General features: G+C 43.0%; 1 protein-coding gene across 1 annotated transcript in view; it reads left to right on the top strand.

Annotated features, from left to right (window-relative positions):
• LOC135540040 (ephrin type-A receptor 8-like) overlaps positions 1-18,821 on the top strand; it is a 111,183-nt gene extending 92,362 nt beyond the window's left edge. Inside the window, exons 6-19 of the mRNA XM_064966349.1 lie at positions 5,078-5,233; positions 5,469-5,873; positions 6,114-6,238; positions 6,720-6,882; positions 7,482-7,656; positions 10,173-10,240; positions 10,861-10,986; positions 12,027-12,212; positions 12,389-12,450; positions 15,183-15,392; positions 15,546-15,695; positions 15,901-16,091; positions 16,815-16,973; positions 17,178-18,821. Coding sequence (XP_064822421.1) covers positions 5,078-5,233; positions 5,469-5,873; positions 6,114-6,238; positions 6,720-6,882; positions 7,482-7,656; positions 10,173-10,240; positions 10,861-10,986; positions 12,027-12,212; positions 12,389-12,450; positions 15,183-15,392; positions 15,546-15,695; positions 15,901-16,091; positions 16,815-16,973; positions 17,178-17,292 — 2,291 coding nt within the window. The 3' untranslated portion in view covers positions 17,293-18,821. The remainder of the gene's footprint in view (positions 1-5,077; positions 5,234-5,468; positions 5,874-6,113; positions 6,239-6,719; positions 6,883-7,481; positions 7,657-10,172; positions 10,241-10,860; positions 10,987-12,026; positions 12,213-12,388; positions 12,451-15,182; positions 15,393-15,545; positions 15,696-15,900; positions 16,092-16,814; positions 16,974-17,177) is intronic.
• The last annotated feature ends 803 nt before the right edge of the window (positions 18,822-19,624 follow it).

Below are 19,624 nucleotides of genomic sequence, written 5' to 3'. Positions count from 1 at the left end.
AAGGTCCTTTGCTGTTGTTCTGGAATTGATTTGCACTTTTCGCACCAAAGTACGTTCATCTCTAGGAGACAGAACGCGTCTCCTTCCTGAGCAGTATGACGGCTGCGTGGTCACATGGTGTTTATACTTGCATACTATTGTTTGTACAGATGATAGTGGTACCTTCAGGTGTTTGGAAATTGCTCCCAAGGATGAAACAGACTTGTGGAGGTCTACAATTTTTTTCTGAGGTCTTGGCTGATTGCTTTTGATTTTACCATGATGTCATGCAAAGAGGCACTGAGTTTGAAGGTAGGCCTTGAAATACATCCACAGGTAGACCTCCAATTGTCTCAAATGATGTCAATTAGCATATCAGAAGCTTCTAAAGCCATGGCACAGTCAACTCAGTGTTTGTAAACTTCAAACCCATTGGTATTGTGATACAGTGAATTATAAGTAAAATAATCTGTCTGTTAACAATTGCTGTAAAAAATGACTTGTGTCATGCACAAAGTAGATGTCCTAACCGACTTGCCAAAACTATAGTTTGTTAACAAGAAATGAGTGGAGCGGCTAAAAAATGAGTTTTAATGACTCCAACCTAAGTGTATGTAAACTTCCGACTTCAACTGTACATGGTTGTGCTGTACTGCATCCACTCTGTACTACGCTCACTTTTGAGGCTGTCAAACTAATATACGGGAGTAGCTGTGTACAATAGATAGATAATAGCTAGACAATGCGACACAGCTTCCATTTCACCCTGAATTTCTATTTAGACTGGACTGCTCTGAACTCAGACTGTTTATCAAAGACTGTCATGTTGAATGAATATGACTTTATATATAGAATATAAGTTTTTATGCTCAGTAGAGGCAGCTGTGACACAGACATGCTTCTTGTCTTTGTTTCATCTCTCACAGCCCACTTTGTCCTTTTGAATTAAATTAATAATCAAAAACACTTGATTAATTTCCTCTCTGATGCTTCACAGCGAGTCATGAAACAGACTCAAAAGAGGAGACAAAGGCTTCTCTCTCACTTCTTCTCTTTCTCCCTCACTTATTTGCCTGCTGTGTGCCTCAGGCATTAGTCTAGTCTCTCTCCCTACATTTCTTTGAAAGTCTCCTTTTGTTTGTGAGGTATTGAAACTAGCCAGTTTCTCTCTCTCTTTCTCCACCTCAACCTCCTCTTCCTTGTGCACCTCTCTTGCTACTTTCTTTCTGACTGTCCTCACCTCTCTCTTTGTATCACTCTCTCGGTCTTCTACCCCTTTCTCTCTCTCTTCCTCTCCTGTTACCCCTCTCCCATCTCTCTCTCCACTCTGTTCCATCAGGCACGGTTGAATGGTGACAGCCATTCAATCGGATAATTAACACCAGTTTAATGCTCATTACCCACCATGCATTGGTCTAGTTTGATTTGTAATTACGAGGCGTTTTCAAAGGAAAACACGTTTAGATCTGTGTAGCACTCTTTTTGTGATGACTTCATCAATGCCATTGATTTAAACCTACTGGGAAAGCAGGAGTTATCGGATGGGTTATTATCAGCAATTACTGTAGCCTACTCTCCTGGCCTGTGCATCAGATTATGTCTGTACATTTTCTCACTCTTTGAAAATTGTGTTGCCATTTAAAGAAAAATGTTTCTCTCTTTCCTCCTTTTTCTAAGTTGTTGGTTTTATTGTGTTTCTGTTTATTGTACTTAGGACATTTAATTAGCTGGGGAAATGATTCTACAGATATATTCTGGTCATATTTCAGCCTCTGGGATAAACAAATATTGTCCACTTGGACAATTTCAGATGTGTCATTTCTCTTCAAGGGAATGCAAAGCTCTTGGTGAAATGAAGTCATGCTCTGATGTCAGAGTACTGCTGCCACGATTGCTTCTAACACCAGCGTATAGTATACGTTATTAATGGACTGTTTGAATAGTGTTGGTTTTGTTTTCCACCCAGAATGCAATTTTAACACCTGCATGTTCAGTATATACTGTAATTCTACCTGATCTAATGTTTATTCCAAAATGATAAAGCATTTAAATAATGATCAAATTGACAGAGATTATCTTATTTTTTACCTTTATTCAACTAGGAAAGTCAGATAAGAACAAATTATTATTTACAATGACGGTCTAGTAACAGTGTGTTAACTGCCTTGTTCAGGGGCAAAATGACAGATTTTTACATTGTCAGCTCAGGGATTCGATCTAGCAACCTTTCGGTTACTGGCCCAACGCTCTAACCACTAGGCTACCTGCCACCCCAGTTCAATAAGACTCCCAATTTATTTTTTATGGTCCCGTCTACTTTCAAATATAATATCTTCAGAACGTTTTTGTGCTGCCGCCTGTTATATTAATGTATGAGTGAAATGGTTGTGTTTTAATGATATGATCACAGCTTCTTTGTCCTTTACTGACCCCCATTGAGGGAAAACAATCCCATCCATCCATTCTCTATCACTCCCCAACAATCCATCCACCCCTCCATCCATTCCGCTGTCCACAGTCATTTGGCTCTGAGCAGTACCTAGACAGATTCAGTCATTGAATCAATAAGGCTTATCTAAATTGGAAGCGGGACATCTCATTTGAGACTATGTCTGTATTTAAAATGACTCTCCATTCTATATAGAGCAATACAGTACTTGTGGCCAGAGCCGTAGAGGGTGTAGTGTATCATTCTAAAGCCTCCAGTATGGGGTCAGATTAGTAACTCAGAGAGTGGGACACAGGCCTCATCTAGGAGTTTGGAGAGATTCACACCAGACACCAGTGGCCCATTTCCACATGACTTTACTGACACAATCATCCATCACTCCTACCAGCATGGCAGTATTACCTGCTTATTAGTTACCGCTGTTTGGTCCCAGAAGAGAACTAGAAAGCGTGCATGTACATGTGCCCGGCTAAATTGCTTGAGTTTGGCCACACCAGCTTTTGACCAACTCAATGTTGTTTAAAGCTATGTACAGTATGTCAGTAAGCACTTTATGACCATTTGCCAGAAGACCAGGTGGCACTGAAGACTCTCCTCCAGTCCCGTTCCCCCTCAGTCTCCTCAAGTCTGTGATTTGCTTTCCCAACTCCTCTTTCTATACCGTGTTGTTTATTTACCCACTTATACTGAGAATAAATCAAGGTCAGCACACAAAGCCAGCACACAGCCATTAAGATTCATTGTAATGCAAATACTCCTGCATCGGCAGCACTGGGCTGACAGGCTCTGACGTGCCAAACAATACACACACACAATACACACACACACACACACACACACAATACACACAATACACACACACACACACACACACACACACACACACACACACACACACACACACACACACACACACACACACACACACACACACACACACACACACACACACACACACACACACACTGCGCTGTCTCTAGTCTCCATTCTCTCTCATTTCCTCACTTTATTCAGAGTGCCAGACCAATTTGAGTTAGGTTTGAAAGGTCATCAGGGGTCATCCACACCAGCCCTCCTTTCAATTGTACTTTATCTGTGTGTGTGTTACCAAGTTTATAATTGTACTTGTTGAATTATTTGTGTTATTGGGTGCATGTGCTGTGTGTCATGTGTATAGCATTATCGTTTTTGATAAATGTGTGTGTGTGTGTGTGTGTGTGTGTGTGTGTGTGTGTGTGTGTGTGTGTGTGTGTGTGTGTGTGTGTGTGTGTGTGTGTGTGTGTGTGTGTGTGTGTGTGTGTGTGTGTGTGTGTGTGTTACCAAGTTTATAATTGTACTTGTTGAATTATTTGTGTTATTGGGTGCATGTGTGTTAGTGAGTGTGTGTGTGTTGCTGAGTGTGCTTGCTGGTAAATCTGTCAGAGACTTCAAAGTGTCAGCAGCCTCCCTCCTTGATGAGCGAGCTGTTCCGATGTTTATCCTGACCTGCTTTTCAACTCAGGAGCTTCACAAAAAACATCAAGGGATGGTGGGATTAACGGGATAAAAGGGAGGAGAGAAAGCAGTCTGGGATAAATATTGCAAATAGAAGTAGTTTCTGGTTCCTTGGGGGACACTGACGGTGAAAGAGAGGTGCGATATCAGCCCCTGCCTTTTAATCTGGTTGTGATCCAGACAGTGTGTGTGTCCCTGTATGTGTGTGTGTGTGTCTGTATGTGTGTGTGTCTGAATGTGTGTGTGTGAGTGCGTGTGTCCGTGTGTGTGTGTGAGTGCGTGTGTCCGTGTGTGTGTGTGTGTGTGTGTGTGTGTGTGTGTGTGTGTGTGTGTGTGTGTGTGTGTGTGTGTGTGTGTGTGTGTGTGTGTGTGTGTGTGTGTGTGTGTGTGTGTGTAATCCAGATGGTATACACTATCAATATGCTACTGACACTCTTACATGTCAGGGTTCATTGGAAATTGAAGACGTATTTAGAGACTCATAAATTATGGAAAGGCATAAAGAAATATCATCAACAACATTGAGTGCTGAACAATACAACTACACTACCAAAGTTTCTACATTTTGATGTGTAATACACATGTTTTGATCTATTTATTTATTGTAGCCAATGGTCAAAATAAGGTTATACGAAGGTCATCCTTAACCTATAAGAGACATTTTGCCAAACCTTTTTAAATTTTTACTGAGGCAGTTAAGATGAACCCATGATGTTGCCAGATATATTAGAAAGTTTCTGTTTCCACAGCTCCATACACCCTGTTTCTGCATTCTAAAGAGAATATATTTATCAGAGGAGCCTGTATTATTCATCAGTGCTGAGTTGAAAGTGAATATGTAGTACGTGTGCTGAATAAGGTTGAAACGTGGTCTAGATTCTAATGTTCCCTATGGGAGTATCAACAGTGCACAGCCTCTTTGGCCCAAATGTGTGTGTGAAAAAGTCTTAACTTTCTTCTCCCCCTCCTCTCAAGTCAGTGCTTTTATGCAGGATTCCAATTACATATTGACTGTTGGGGTTTTGCTCTAGAAATAGTGTGGTAGACCAAAGCTGATATTTTCAAAGCATATTTTAAAATGGCATATCCTCCTCCATCCTCCATCTCTCCTCCCCTCTTTCCACCCCTCTCCCCTCCTCCTCTCTCCCCATGCAGCGTGTGAGGTGGGTTTCTATAAGCCAGTAGCAGGTGATGGGTTGTGTGGGAAGTGTCCTCTACAAAGCCACTCAGAGACCAGAGCTGCCCTCTCCTGCCCCTGTGACTCCAGTCATTACAGAGCCCCCACCGACACCCTTGCTGCACCCTGCACACGTACGTCACACACACACAACACCCCTACATGCTGCATCCTGCACCCATCTCTCTGAATGCCCTGGGTGATTTAGACATAATTATCTGTAATAACTATTTTGATTTCTGAACAAGATAATAGAAGCACCTCCAACTTTTTCAGGTGATAGGCAAGAAAAAAACATGCAAACGTAACTTTCTCTCCTCCCTTCTAATTATTTTCTTCCCTCTCTTTTTCTATCGCTCCTCTCCTCAGGCCCCCCAACAGCTCCAGTAAACGTGATATCATCAGTTAATGGGACGTCAGTGAATCTTGAGTGGGGGCGACCTCTGGAGTCTGGGGGTCGCAGTGACCTGCTGTACGGTGTGCTCTGTCAGAAGTGTTCTGGGGAGGGGGGGCAGTGTGAGGACTGTACAGCAGGGACAACCAGTGGTGGAGGGGGGGTGGGAGGAGGGGGTGGAGGGACAGTGGACCGTGCCGGTGTGGTACCGGTGCGGTTCGTTCCCCGGCAGAGCTCTCTGACCGAACCCTGGGTGACTGTTCTAAACCTGGTTGCCCACGCCAACTACACCTTCCGCATCCTAGCGATGAATGCAGTGACTCATCTGAGCAACAAGCCGCCGCCCTTCGCCTCTGTCAACATCACTACGAACCAGGCAGGTAGGGGATACCTGTATGGATTTATTACATAACATTTTATTCATGAAGGTCAATTTACATAGAAAAGAAATACAGTTTACCTAGAATTAAAAACAACATCTCAACAGCTACAGTAGGTTACAGTATCCTGTATGATCTCTATTGGATTTGATTGCTGTTTACATGTAGGGCTGCCCTGTCTGTTCTGGTTCTCTATTAATTTATGTGTTGTGTACTTCCTTTTTCTTGCTTCCTGTTCAGCCCCATCCCAGGTAATTGCGATTCGTCAAGAGAACGCAAGTCAGAATAGTGTCACTCTGCTGTGGCACGAACCAGACCAGCCCAACGGAGTCATACTGGAGTATGACGTCAAATACTACGAGAAGGTACAGTAGATAAATACTGTGTGTGGGTGGGGCTGATCTGGGCTGATAGGTGAAAGTGACAGTGAGCGTGTGGGTAAGCCTGAAAGCGGAGGGTGACAAGCTAATTGCTGTGTTGTTCTGCATGCTCTGACACACAGCTAATGGGGTATGAGTGATCTGACCAGCACAGGAGGCACACACACCAGACCAGGGCATATGTAAATACCACATCACACCCCACAGCGGATTGGTCCCTGGAGACAGGGGAGTGTGTATAGATTGAAGTAATAATGTCATGAACACATGCATCTTGATAGTACAGACAGATTAGTGTGGCTGCTGTGTTAATGTCTTAATTTGGCCAAACTCCCGGGTTTACTGCTAAGGTGGATGTTAGTCAGAAATGTAAACACAGCTTTGTATAGACAGCCTTTATCATCTCTCCTGTGCTCCACCCCTTCCTACCCTCCTCTCCTCCTCCCTAACCTCTCTCCTCCACCAGGATAAGGAGCAGCAGAGTTACTCCACCCTGAAGGCCAAGGGGACTACGGCCCGGGTGTCTGGTCTGAAGCCCGGTACCAGGTACATCTTCCAGGTCCGGGCCAGAACCTCGGCAGGCTGCGGACGCTTCAGCCAGAACGTGGAGATCCAGACCGGGAAAGCAAGTAAGATAATCAGAGAAGAAGCCATGGAGCAGTGACCATCAATAAAACAACAAAACACTGAGGTTTCAAAGTACATTGTTTTCTATGGGTGAAAACGCACCTCACCCAACACCACCTATTTGAGTGATGCACGACACACCTGGTCCCACCCAGCGGTGCACGACCCACCTGGACCCACCCAGCGATATACAACCCACCTGGGCCCACCCAGCGATGCACAAGTATTTGTACACATTCCTAGTAACTATAGAGAGGCTTGATAGAAGTGTCTGTTGGTAGATATGTGGACTACTGTGTAAACCTGTCAGCCACAGGGGAGTTAGTGTATGTTAACCCAGACAGCACAGCATGCTACTGGTTAAAGAGCCGTCAGTGTCAGTGGGACCAGGAAGTCTTCAGACAATCCCTTATTGTTATTGATCTGTGATTTGTGTGAGGGTCACCCCTGTCAGGAAACCTGCTGCTGATCCAAGCCTCAAAGAGCATAGAACACACACACACACGCATGCAGTCTCACAGACACACATTACACGTTTTAACACACACACTGTCTTTGTCTCTCACTCTGCCACTAACTGGTTGTGTTGTTGTGTGTCCAGTTCCTCTGCGCTACGACACTATGACCATCATCTGGATCTGTATGGTCCTGGTCTCTGGCCTCGTCACCTTCCTGGCCATCGTCATCTGCAGGAAACGGCAAGGCAACACTTTCTTACACTACACCACTACCCGTGATGTGGACGAGTCCTCTCTGACTCTACGTCATTCACATATGTATGTGGGATATCTTTTTACACTACCTCAAGGAGGGTTCAAGTAAATGTTACTATCATCTCCATAGGATTCATTTATAGTAGGGTAAATGTTTATATTAGCATTACTTTGTTGTTCTTTATCTGCCTGTGATGTCCACTAACCTTATGCATTGAAATCCATATGATCACCTCTAAACCCCATAGGCTCTTATGCTACGGTAACTGTTTCCATGGTGTGTCTGTCTGCAACCTCAAACCCCAACAGCACTGTGATATTTCCATCAAACAGGAAACGTAAGGAGATAATCTCTCTAACGTTGTTCCACTAATGGTTTTAATTAGTACAGAGTAGTTCTCACTCTAGATTACAACAGTGGAAAGTCAAGTCATCTCACAGAGTTTCTGCGCAGGAAATGTTCCGACCCAGTTGAGTTGTGTAATTCTAAACCAAGGGGCCAGGGTTCCTGTCGAGAAGCAAGGTTTCGACTGCACCTACAGTTTTGCCTCAGTACTGCAGTTTAACTGACACCCGCCCCAGAAAGACCATTTCCATACACGGCCACATAGAGAAAGAAGTCAGATTAGAAAATTCCTAGTAAGTCACTTTCGTCATCACCTTTGTGCACCAAATATCCATTTAATTATTAACATAATAATTGAGGCAACAAAAAAAATCATCACTCACAGCCGAAGATACTTAATTCATCCAATGTCTGCCATATTTTTGGATGACGTAATGATGTTGTCACTGCTCATGCTGCTCCCTGTGCGCTAGTGCACATGTGATGTTGGTACGTAGAAACAGAACGCAACTCGGATTTACAGTAGACGGTGCGTGAAACGGCATGTGTGAAAGTGAGTAGATTACCTTGAAAACAACAGCAGACATTTTGGACACAGTCTCCAGTTCTTATTATACAGTGCCTTGCGAATCAACAACAAGTGGGACACAATCATGAAGTGGAACGACATTTATTGGATTTTTCAAACGTTTTTAACAAATCAAAAACTGAAAAATTGGGCGTGCAAAATTATTCAGCCCCTTTACTTTCAGTGCAGCAAACTCTCTCCAGAAGTTCAGTGAGGATCTCTGAATGATCCAATGTTGACCAAAGTGACTAATGATGATAAATACAATCCACCTGTGTGTAATCAAGTCTCCGTATAAATGCACCTGCACTGTGATAGTCTCAGAGGTCCGTTAAAAGCGCAGAAAGCCATTTCTTAAAGATATCCATAAAAATTGTCGTTTAAAGTTTGCCACAAGCCACCTGGGAGACACACCAAACATGTGGAAGAAGGTGCTCTGGTCCGATGAAACCAAAATTGAACTTTTTGGCAACAATGCAAAACGTTATGTTTGGCGTAAAAGCAACACAGCTCATCACCCTGAACACACCATACCCACTGTCAAACATGGTGGTGGCAGCATCATGGTTTGGGCCTGCTTTTCTTCAGCAGGGACAGGGAAGATGGTTAAAATTGATGGGAAGATGGATGGAGCCAAATACAGGACCATTCTGGAAGAAAACCTGATGGAGTCTGCAAAAGACCTGAGACTGGGACGGAAATTTGTCTTCCAACAAGACAATGATCCAAAACATAAAGCAAAATCTACAATGGAATGGTTAAAAAATAAACATATCCAGGTGTTAGAATGGCCAAGTCAAAGTCCAGACCTGAATCCAATCGAGAATCTGTGGAAAGAACTGAAAACTGCTGTTCACAAATGCTCTCCATCCAACCTCACTGAGCTCGAGCTGTTTTGCAAGGAGGAATGGGAAAAATTTCAGTCTCTCGATGTGCAAAACTGATAGAGACATACCCCAAGCGACTTACAGCTGTCATTGCAGCAAACGGTGGCGCTACAAAGTATTAACTTAAGGGGGCTGAATAATTTTGCACGCCCAATGTTTCAGTTTTTGATTTGTTAAAAAAGTTTGAAATATCCAATAAATGTCGTTCCACTTCATGATTGTGTCCCACTTGTTGTTGATTCTTCACAAAAAAATACAGTTTTATATATTTATGTTTGAAGCCTGAAATGTGGCAAAAGGTCGCAAAGTTCAAGGGGGCCGAATACTTTCGCAAGGCACTGTACCTCAGTGTTCTAAACAGTGAGTTTAATTATAATGGCAATTCATTTGGTTAAGTAACCATGCAAATGTGTTTTACATATATATCCCTCTCCTTCAATTCCCTCTTCTGAGTTCTACAACTCTTCCACAAATAATTGATTTAATTGCGCTTAACTATTTCCAACTTGTTAACATTTTCAAGCCGAGTTCGTTTGGAGCTGGAAGACAGAAAGAGAGGAAAACAGTGAGAAGTGTCTAGACTCTGAACTATTTTGAAGACTTACATGTGAAAAAGGCCTGTTAGAGTGAATTAACTGCTATGATGAGACTGAAGAGTTTTAACATACAACGTGATGCTCTATATAAACCATACACCAGAGAAGACTTGGAAATACAAAGTAGAAAACAGCATCACAACATAGTGACATTTACATGTTTCTGTGTGTTTGTGATACAGACACTGTGGCTATAGCAAGGCCTTCCAGGACTCTGATGAGGAGAAGATGCACTACCAGAATGGCCATGGTGCGTTTGTATTATTATTACTAGTCTATTATTATAATATTTCCCTTCCTAGTCTTCACTCAAGTGGTAATAATGTTCATCCTCAATGTACACAGTTCACTTCCCTTTTGATTCAGATTTGTTCAGGTAGAAATGATCTCTCTCTCTCTCTCTCTGAGAGATGCTTGCAAAGCTTATGTGGGTATCCAAGTTCATACTTTTAAATGGCATATTCTCTCTCTCTCTCTCTCTCTCTCTCTCTCTCTCTCTCTCTCTCTCTCCCCCCCCACCGACCCCCTCTCCCCCCCTTTCTCTCTCTTTCTCTCTCTCTCTCTCCCTCTCTCTCTCTCCCTCTCCCCCCTCTCTCTCTCTCTCTCTCTCTCTCTCCCCCCCTCTCTCTCCCCCCTCTCTCTCTCTTTCTCTCTCTCTTCTCTCTCCTCCCTCCCCCTCTCTCTCGCTTTCTCTCTCCCCTCACTCTCTCTCCCCCTCTCTCCCTCTCCCCCTCTCTCTCTCTTTCTCTCTCTCTCCCTCTCTCTCTCTCTCTCTCTCTCTCTCACTCACACACTCACTCACTCACTCATGTGAAGCATATTGTTTCCATCCAGTGGTATGTGACCAGATGCTAATGTTGTTTATTTTAGTGTCATTCCCCGACGCACGTTTCTACATCGACCCACACACCTACGAGGACCCCTGCCAGGCCGTCCATGAGTTTGCCAGAGAAATTGAAGCTTCCAGGATCAAACTGGAGAAAATCATTGGCTCAGGTAAACTGAAAATCATTGGCTGACGTAAATGCTGAGGTGTGCAGTGGAGAGGGATGGCACAGTGGAATCAGAGCGTCGCATGGGGCTATCAATCAAACACACAGGGAATACTAACATCATATTGGCACAGCAGGAAATGGCAACACACAGGCGTCATAATCACGTCTGTTAACAATGACCTTTAGAATGGCAGTTGTTGATAAGACACAGAAGAGGAAAGGGAAAGACATGTAATGACATGTTCCAGGACTTTTCAGAGCACAAAGGAGAAATATTCTGTACATACACTACCATTCAAAAGTTTGGGGTCACTTAGAAATGCCCTTGATTTTGAAAGAAAAGCCATTTTTTTGTCCATTAAAATAACATGAAATTGATCCGAAATACAGTGTAGACAGTATTTCGTAGTACACAGCATTGAACGAGATCTTCAGTTTCTTCCTTTCTCAGAACAAGAATAGACTGACAAGTTTCAGAAGAAAGTTCTTTGTTTCTGGCCATTTTGAGCCTGTAATTGAACCCACAAAAGCTGATGCTCCAGATATTCAACTAGTCTAAAGAAATCCAGTTTTGTTGCTTCTTTAATCAGAACAACAGTTTTCAGATATGCTAACATAATTGCAAAAGGGTTTTCTAATGATCAATTAGCCTTTTAAAATGCTAAACATGAATTAGCTAACACAATGTGCCATTGGAACACAGGAGTGATGGTTGCTGATAATGGGCCTCTGTACGCCTATATAGATATTCCATTAAAAATCAGCCGTTTCCAGCTACAACAGTCATTTACCACATTAACAACGTCTACACTGTATTTCTGATAAATGTTATGTTATTTTAATGGACAAAAAATTGGTTTTCATTCAAAAACAAGGACATTTCTAAGTGACCCCAAACTTTTGAACAGTAGTGTATGTTTTTTTGTTTTTGTTTGAATACATTTTTCAATCAATGGATATATCCGTCTATAGTGTTGTCAGGGAGGCATATACTATATCTCAACCTGAATTGTGTATGTGTGTGTTTGTGTGTGTCTCCAGGTGAGTTTGGGGAGGTGTGTTACGGGCGGATGCGTCTCCCAGGGAAGAGAGACATCCCGGTGGCTTTGAAGACACTGAAGGCAGGATACAGTGACAAGCAGAGGAGAGAATTTCTGGCTGAGGCATCAATCATGGCCCAGTTTGACCACCCTAACATCATCCACCTGGAGGGAGTGGTCACACGCAGTAAGATTCCATTTGTTTTGATTCAACTCCATTTTCAGTTTGCTGCAATTACATTTCTTTTCAGCTAAATTCAATTAAATGCAATAAGTAAGTTATCTGCTGTAAGTTTAGTTACTGTGGTTCCTGCCTCACTCCCTCCCCCACACTCCCTTACTCCCATCCCTCCATTCCTCCAGGTAAACCAGTCATGATCATCACTGAGTACATGGAGAATGGATCTCTGGACTCTTTCCTGAGGGTTTGTTGATTTTCTGTTTTTATATATACTGAACAAAAATCTAAATGCAACATGTAAAGTGTTGGTCCCATGTCTCATGAGCTGAAATAAAAGATCCCCAAAATGTTCCTTACGCACAAAAAGCTTATTTCTCTAAAATGTTGCGCACACGTGTATTTACATCCGTTAGTGAACATTTCTCCTTTGCTAAGATAATCATCAATTCACCTGACAGGTGTGGCATATCAAGAAGCTGATTAAACAGCATGATCATTACACAGGTGCACCTTGTGTTGGGGACAATAAAAGGCCACTCTAAAATGTGCATTTTTGTCACACAATACAATGCCACAGAGGTCTCAAGTTGGCATGCAATTGGCATGCTGACTGCAGGAAGGTCCACCAGAGCTGTTGCCAGAGAATTGAATGTTAATTTCTCTACCATAAGACGCCTCCAACATTGTTTTAGAGAATTTGGCAGTACGTCCCACTGGCCTCACAAACGCAGACCATGTGTATGGCGTCATGTGGGCGGGAGGTTTTCTGATGTCAATGTTGTGAACAGAGTGCCCCATGGTGGCGGTGGGATTATGGTATGGGCAGGCATAAACTAGAGACAATGAGCACAATTGCATTTTATCGATTTGAATGCACAAAAATTCAATGACGAATTCCTGAAGCCCATTTTTTTAAGGTACAGTGCCTTGCGAAAGTATTCGGCCCCCTTGAACTTTGCGACCTTTTGCCACATTTCAGGCTTCAAACATAAAGATATAAAACTGTATTTTTTTGTGAAGAATCAACAACAAGTGGGACACAATCATGAAGTGGAACAACATTTATTGGATATTTCAAACTTTTTTAACAAATCAAAAACTGAAACATTGGGCGTGCAAAATTATTCAGCCCCCTTAAGTTAAAACTTTGTAGCGGCACCTTTTTCTGCGATTACAGCTGTAAGTCGCTTGGGGTATGTCTCTATAAGTTTTGCACATCGAGAGACTGCCATTTTTTCCCATTCCTCCTTGCAAAACAGCTCGAGCTCAGTGAGGTTGGATGGAGAGCATTTGTGAACAGCAGTTTTCAGTTCTTTCCACAGATTCTCGATTGGATTCAGGTCTGGACTTTGACTTGGCCATTCTAACACCTGGATATGTTTATTTTTTAACCATTCCATTGTAGATTTTGCTTTATGTTTTGGATCATTGTCTTGTTGGAAGACAAATCTCCATCCCAGTCTCAGGTATTTTGCAGACTCCATCGGTTTTTCTTCCAGAATGGTCCTGTATTTGGCTCCATCCATCTTCCCATCAATTTTAACCATCTTCCCTGTCCCTGCTGAAGAAAAGCAGGCCCAAACCATGATGCTGCCACCACCATGTTTGACAGTGGGTATGGTGTGTTCAGGGTGATGAGCTGTGTTGCTTTTACGCCAAACATAACGTTTTGCATTGTTGCCAAAAAGTTCAATTTTGGTTTCATCTGACCAGAGCACCTTCTTCCACATGTTTGGTGTGCCTCCCAGGTGTGGCAAACTTTAAACAACACTTTTTATGGATATCTTTAAGAAATGGCTTTCTTCTTGCCACTTCCATAAAGGCCAGATTTGTGCAATATACGACTGATTGTTGTCCTATGGACAGAGTCTCCCACCTCTGCTGTAGATCTCTGCAGTTCATCCAGAGTGATCATGGGCCTCTTGGCTGCATCTCTGATCAGTCTTCTCCTTGTATGAGCTGAAAGTTTAGAGGGACGGCCAGGTCTTAGTAGATTTGCAGTGGTCTGATACTCCTTCCATTTCAATATTATCGCTTGCACAGTGCTCCTTGGGATGTTTAAAGCTTGGGAAATCTTTTTGTATCCAAATCCGGCTTTAAACTTCTTCACAACAGTATCTCGGACCTGCCTGGTGTGTTCCTTGTTCTTCATGATGCTCTCTGCGCTTTTAACGGACCTCTGAGACTATCACAGTGCAGGTGCATTTATACGGAGACTTGATTACACACAGGTGGATTGTATTTATCATCATTAGTCATTTAGGTCAACATTGGATCATTCAGAGATCCTCACTGAACTTCTGGAGGGGGTTTGCTGCACCGAAAGTAAAGGGGCTGAATAATTTTGCATGCCCAATTTTTCAGTTTTTGATTTGTTAAAAACGTTTGAAATATCCAATAAATGTCGTTCCACTTCATAATTGTGTCCCACTTGTTGTTGATTCTTCACAAAAAAATACAGTTTTATATCTTTATGTTTGAAGCCTGAAATGTGGCAAAAGGTCGTAAAGTTCAAGGGGGCCAGAATACTTTCGCAAGGCACTGTATCTGTGACCAACAGATGCATATCTGTATTCCCAGTCATGTGAAATCCATAGATTAAGGCCAAATTAATTCATTTCAATTGACTGATTTCCTCAAATAAGCTGTAACTCAGTAAAATCTTTGAAATTATTGCATGTTGCGTTTATATTTTTGTTCAGTATATTTTCCTTTGAAGCACATTGCGTTGCATTCCATGTCTGAAATGTGCTGTATAAATAAAACAATGCTTTATTTGGATTTCATCTCTTTTTCACATACAGTTTCCCTCTTTCTATCAGATTCCCTCACTTTCTTTCTCTTGTGAACACATTTAAAAATTGTTTTTGAAAGACTTGACATCAGAGATCTCAATCCATATGCCTGTAACAAATACTACAATCTTTCTCTACATCTCAATCCAGTTCTTCTCCTCTCTCCCCTTCTTCCTCTCAGAGACATGATGGTCAGTTCACTATAATCCAGTTGGTGGGCGTGATGCGTGGCATCGCGGCAGGTATGACCTACCTGGCAGACCTGGGCTACATCCACCGCGACCTGGCAGCTCGTAACATCCTGGTCAACAGCAACTTGGTGTGTAAGGTGTCTGACTTCGGCCTGTCCAGAGTCCTGGAGGACGATCCTGATGCAGCATACACCACCAGCGTGAGTTCACACTCTCATGATAGCTACATTCTAAAACTCTAATATGCACTAGGTTCTAATACTGTTGTAGCCCTAGTTCTCGAGTTCAGGTTCTGTTTTCTATTCCGTGGTGAAATGCCAGTGTCGGCTCTAGTCTGGTGCTGTTCCCTTCAGGGTGGTAAGATTCCGATCCGCTGGACAGCACCGGAGGCCATCGCCTACAGGAAGTTCTCCTCATCCAGTGACGTGTGGAGCTACGGCGTGGTCATGTGGGAGGTGATGTCATACGGGGAGAGGCCATACTGGAACCTCACCAACCGAGATGTGAGTAGAGTGGACACACACACGCAAAAAACACATGTACTGTATGTGTGTGTAATGATACCTGCATATCTCTCTGTGTGTGTGTGTGTGTGTGTGTGTGTGTGTGTGTGTGTGTGTGTGTGTGTGTGTGTGTGTGTGTGTGTGTGTGTGTGTGTGTGTGTGTGTGTGTGTGTGTGTGTGTGTGTGTGTGTGTGTGTGTGTGTAGGTGATAAAATCAGTAGAGGAGGGCTACAGGCTGCCTGCTCCAATGAGCTGTCCAGGTGCTCTACACACTCTCATGCTGGACTGCTGGCAGAAAGACCGGAACGAGAGGCCTCGCTTCTGCCAGATTGTTACGGTTCTAGACAAGCTTATCCGGAACCCGGAGAACCTTAAGTCCATGGACACGCTGTGCAGGTGAGCAGGCTGCTAGGCCACCATCGCCTGGGCAATACAGATTGCTTGGGAGCCATTGTCTGGACAAAGGGCTGCAAATCCACTCTCAGCTCATCTGTCATACATAAGCTGTGGGATAAAGTTACAGCCCAAAGTTTCCCCCAAACTTCCCGGCTGACGCGAGGGAGACGGGTTGCCTTAGGGGAGCAAGGAACGGCCGTGTTCGTTTTCCAATAAGCTCATCTCTGATTGACGCGCTCTCGGTTAAATAAGAGCCTGTGATATTGACATTGATCGTTTGTGAATCAGAGAGCAGAGAGAATAGCGGCTGAAGCTAGAGTTGGACCCGTGTTAAATCGCTCCGTTCAGATCCCGGGTCCCGGATCCCTGGTGCATGTCAGGAGGAAGAAGGGGAGATGGAGGAATGAGGAGGGAAGGGGGGGTGTTAAGGATTTCTCCCTGTATTAATCTAGCCAAACCAGCCATCCTGCAATCAGAGCAGCCACCTCTTCTCTATCATTTTAACTGCTATTGATTTTCTGCCTTAGCTGCTATTGCATTTCAATACCCTTTTTTTCATCTCTCTCTTTCCTCATGCCTCCGCTCTCCCTTTTCTCTATCTTTTTCCTACCACCTTTTCTTCCTCCTCTCTCTCTCTCTTTCACTTTTTTTTCTCCATTTTGTCTCTCGCGGTCTCTCGCTCTCTCTCGCCCTCTTTTCTCTCGGTCTCTCTCTATCCCCCAGGTTAGGCACACCTCCCATGATGGACAGAAGTATCCCAGACTTCAGCAGCTGTAGTTCCGTGGATGAGTGGCTGGATACCATCAAGATGGGCCGATACAAGGACCACTTTGCTGTAGGAGGCTACCAGACCTTGGGCCACGTCATAAGCATGAACCAAGGGTAAGGGGCCAGACCACAGCTCCACGCTGACAGCACACTACAGTCCTACTCTCACAACATCACACTCTAATCACATTATCCAAATGTCATGGATGCAGTTGCCATAATGTGCTTAACAGAAACTTGTTCTATCATATCTAATGTGTGTTAATGCATGTGATCACTGATGTGTGTGTGACTTTGTTCCATCTCTGTGTCCTACAGGGATATACACAGACTGGGGGTGACACTGATGGGCCACCAGAAGAAGATCTTGACCAGTGTACAGCTGATGCGTGTTCAGGTGCTCAACAGGAGTGTGCCCTCAGTGCATGTGTAACTTCAGCCTCCAGACTTCTCCAGCCAGCCGAATGTCAAATCTAGCCCCAGGCTTCTGAGGCCTAGTGGAACTTCATGGGAATAGATCTATGACTACTATAAGATTGTCTGGGTGACATTTTGGTGAACTTTTCAAGACTTCTTCTTTGAGAGGTTGAAACTTCCAGAGGACGGATATGAAGGGACTCGAGTACAGTAGCCTATCAAGTCCATGGGACATTTTCATCATTGTTTTTCCTATTCAGATATGTTTTGTGAGTTATGTGTCTTGTTTGTAAAAATGGATGGACTGCCTTAATCTCCACAGACAATTTTAATTTTTGTTGTATACAAAGAGAGATTTTATGAAAATGAATTTATTAGAAGAATATGTTATAATGGATCTGAGTGATAGCCTAGCATACAGTAAGAGAGAGACTGACAGGGGCTGGAGCATTCAGCTGTGTCCCCGAACACACAGCTTCTCTTATGGTTCCCCTGAGAACCAGCCCCCGACTCCAAAACTAACATGGCACAAGAAGACCCTGCACCTGACAATGGACAAACAGCAAAAAAACTCAGAAGTCCCAAGTCTCCTCCATTGAGGAGGAGACCAGTTTCAACAAGAGAGACAAACTCACACAGTAAACCTTTGAATGACCATGGGAGAGAAGCATTGTGTTCTCTCCCTGTTACAGCTGCATAGCGCACAACTACTGTAGAGAAGATGTATGGATGATGACTTAATGTGATGTGTCACTGTTTTGACTCTGTGGTGGTTAGAAGGGGAAAACTAAGAATAGGAAAAGTTCTGTATGTGGAATGTTTTTATCTAAATACCCTGAAAACAATATAATTTATGGTCCTAGCTTCTCTGTGCAATCAAGAGAATGCTTTTCTTGTGCAATTCTGTAGGACTTAATAGGTGGTTGTGTCTCTTTTTATTAGAGCAGAACCTCATATTCCCTGAATATGCATTGCATAACTATGGTGTCATTTTAATAATGTTTCCGGATCTTTATCGAGATGCTTAAAAAAAATATATTAAATTCCATATTTTATAAAAGTATGTTTTATTAGATGAATTAATTGACAAACATCCTTCAGTTTGTCTATACCATTACATACCTACAGTCACAGCAATACAACTGGATTTACTCACCTCTGTCTGAAATTAGGTCTATTTGCTGTCAAACTAAATTCAAAAGACACAGGCTTTTTGCAAAGATTGATGGATCATCCTTGTTTCTAATGTTGAATCATAAAATGTGCAAATAGTCCATGATAACACAATAAAGAAAAACAATTGTATGTGTGTGTGTGTGTGTGTGTGTGTGTGTGTGTGTGTGTGTGTGTGTGTGTGTGTGTGTGTGTGTGTGTGTGTGTGTGTGTGTGTGTGTGTGTGTGTGTGTGTGTGTGTGTGTGTGTGTGTGTGTGTGTGTGTGAGTGTGTGTGTGTGTGTGACTGAAACAGCGGTACACTTCTGTACACATAGCTCAATGCTGATAGAGTCCACTACCATGACTGATCTGGGAATGAATAAAACGGGTTTAACACAACAACTGACGTGTCTCGCCTGGGATGTTGCAGAATTTGACACATTGCGATTCGGAAATGGCTAGGGGTTAGGGTAATGAATAGGATTAGTTAGGGTAATGAATAGGGTTAGGGTAATGAATAGGGTTAGGGTTACACAACACCATGAATAATCTAGGAATTAATAGAATTGATTTAACACAACAGGGTTGGGGTTACGGTAATGGATAGGGTTAGGGTTAGGGTTAGGGTATACCCTCGATGTAGACATAAAGCGGTTAGGCCAAGATTAAATCCGATCATGGGTTATTGCAGCTTTTAAGGGCAATTTCCAATTGATCTGACATAAGCAGCGTTTACCGTGAAAGGGATCTCCCCAACATTGCCTTTAAAAGCTGCAATGACTATAACCTGCGATCGTATTGAATCGCGGCCTTAGGGTAGGGTAATGAATAGGGTTAGGGTAATGAATAGAGTTGGGGTAATGAATAGGGTTAGGGTAATGAATAGGGTTAGGGTAATGAATAGGGTTAGGGTAATGAATAGGGTTAGGGTAATGAATAGGGTTAGGGTAATGAATAGGGTTAGGGTAATGAATAGGGTTAGGGTAATGAATAGGGTTAGGGTTACAGTAATGGCTAGGGTTAGGGTAATGAATAGGGTTAGGGTAATGAATAGGGTTAGGGTAATGAATAGGGTTAGGGTCATGAATAGGGTTAGGGTCATGAATAGGGTTAGGGTAATGAATAGGGTTAGGGTAATGGCTAGGGTTAGGGTAATGAATAGGATTAGGGTAATGAATTGGGTTAGGGTAATGA

Source organism: Oncorhynchus masou, chromosome 5 (assembly GCF_036934945.1).
Source record: "Oncorhynchus masou masou isolate Uvic2021 chromosome 5, UVic_Omas_1.1, whole genome shotgun sequence".
In the NCBI taxonomy this organism is placed as follows: Eukaryota; Metazoa; Chordata; class Actinopteri; order Salmoniformes; family Salmonidae; genus Oncorhynchus; species Oncorhynchus masou.
This window is presented reverse-complemented; position numbering and strand designations above follow the sequence as displayed.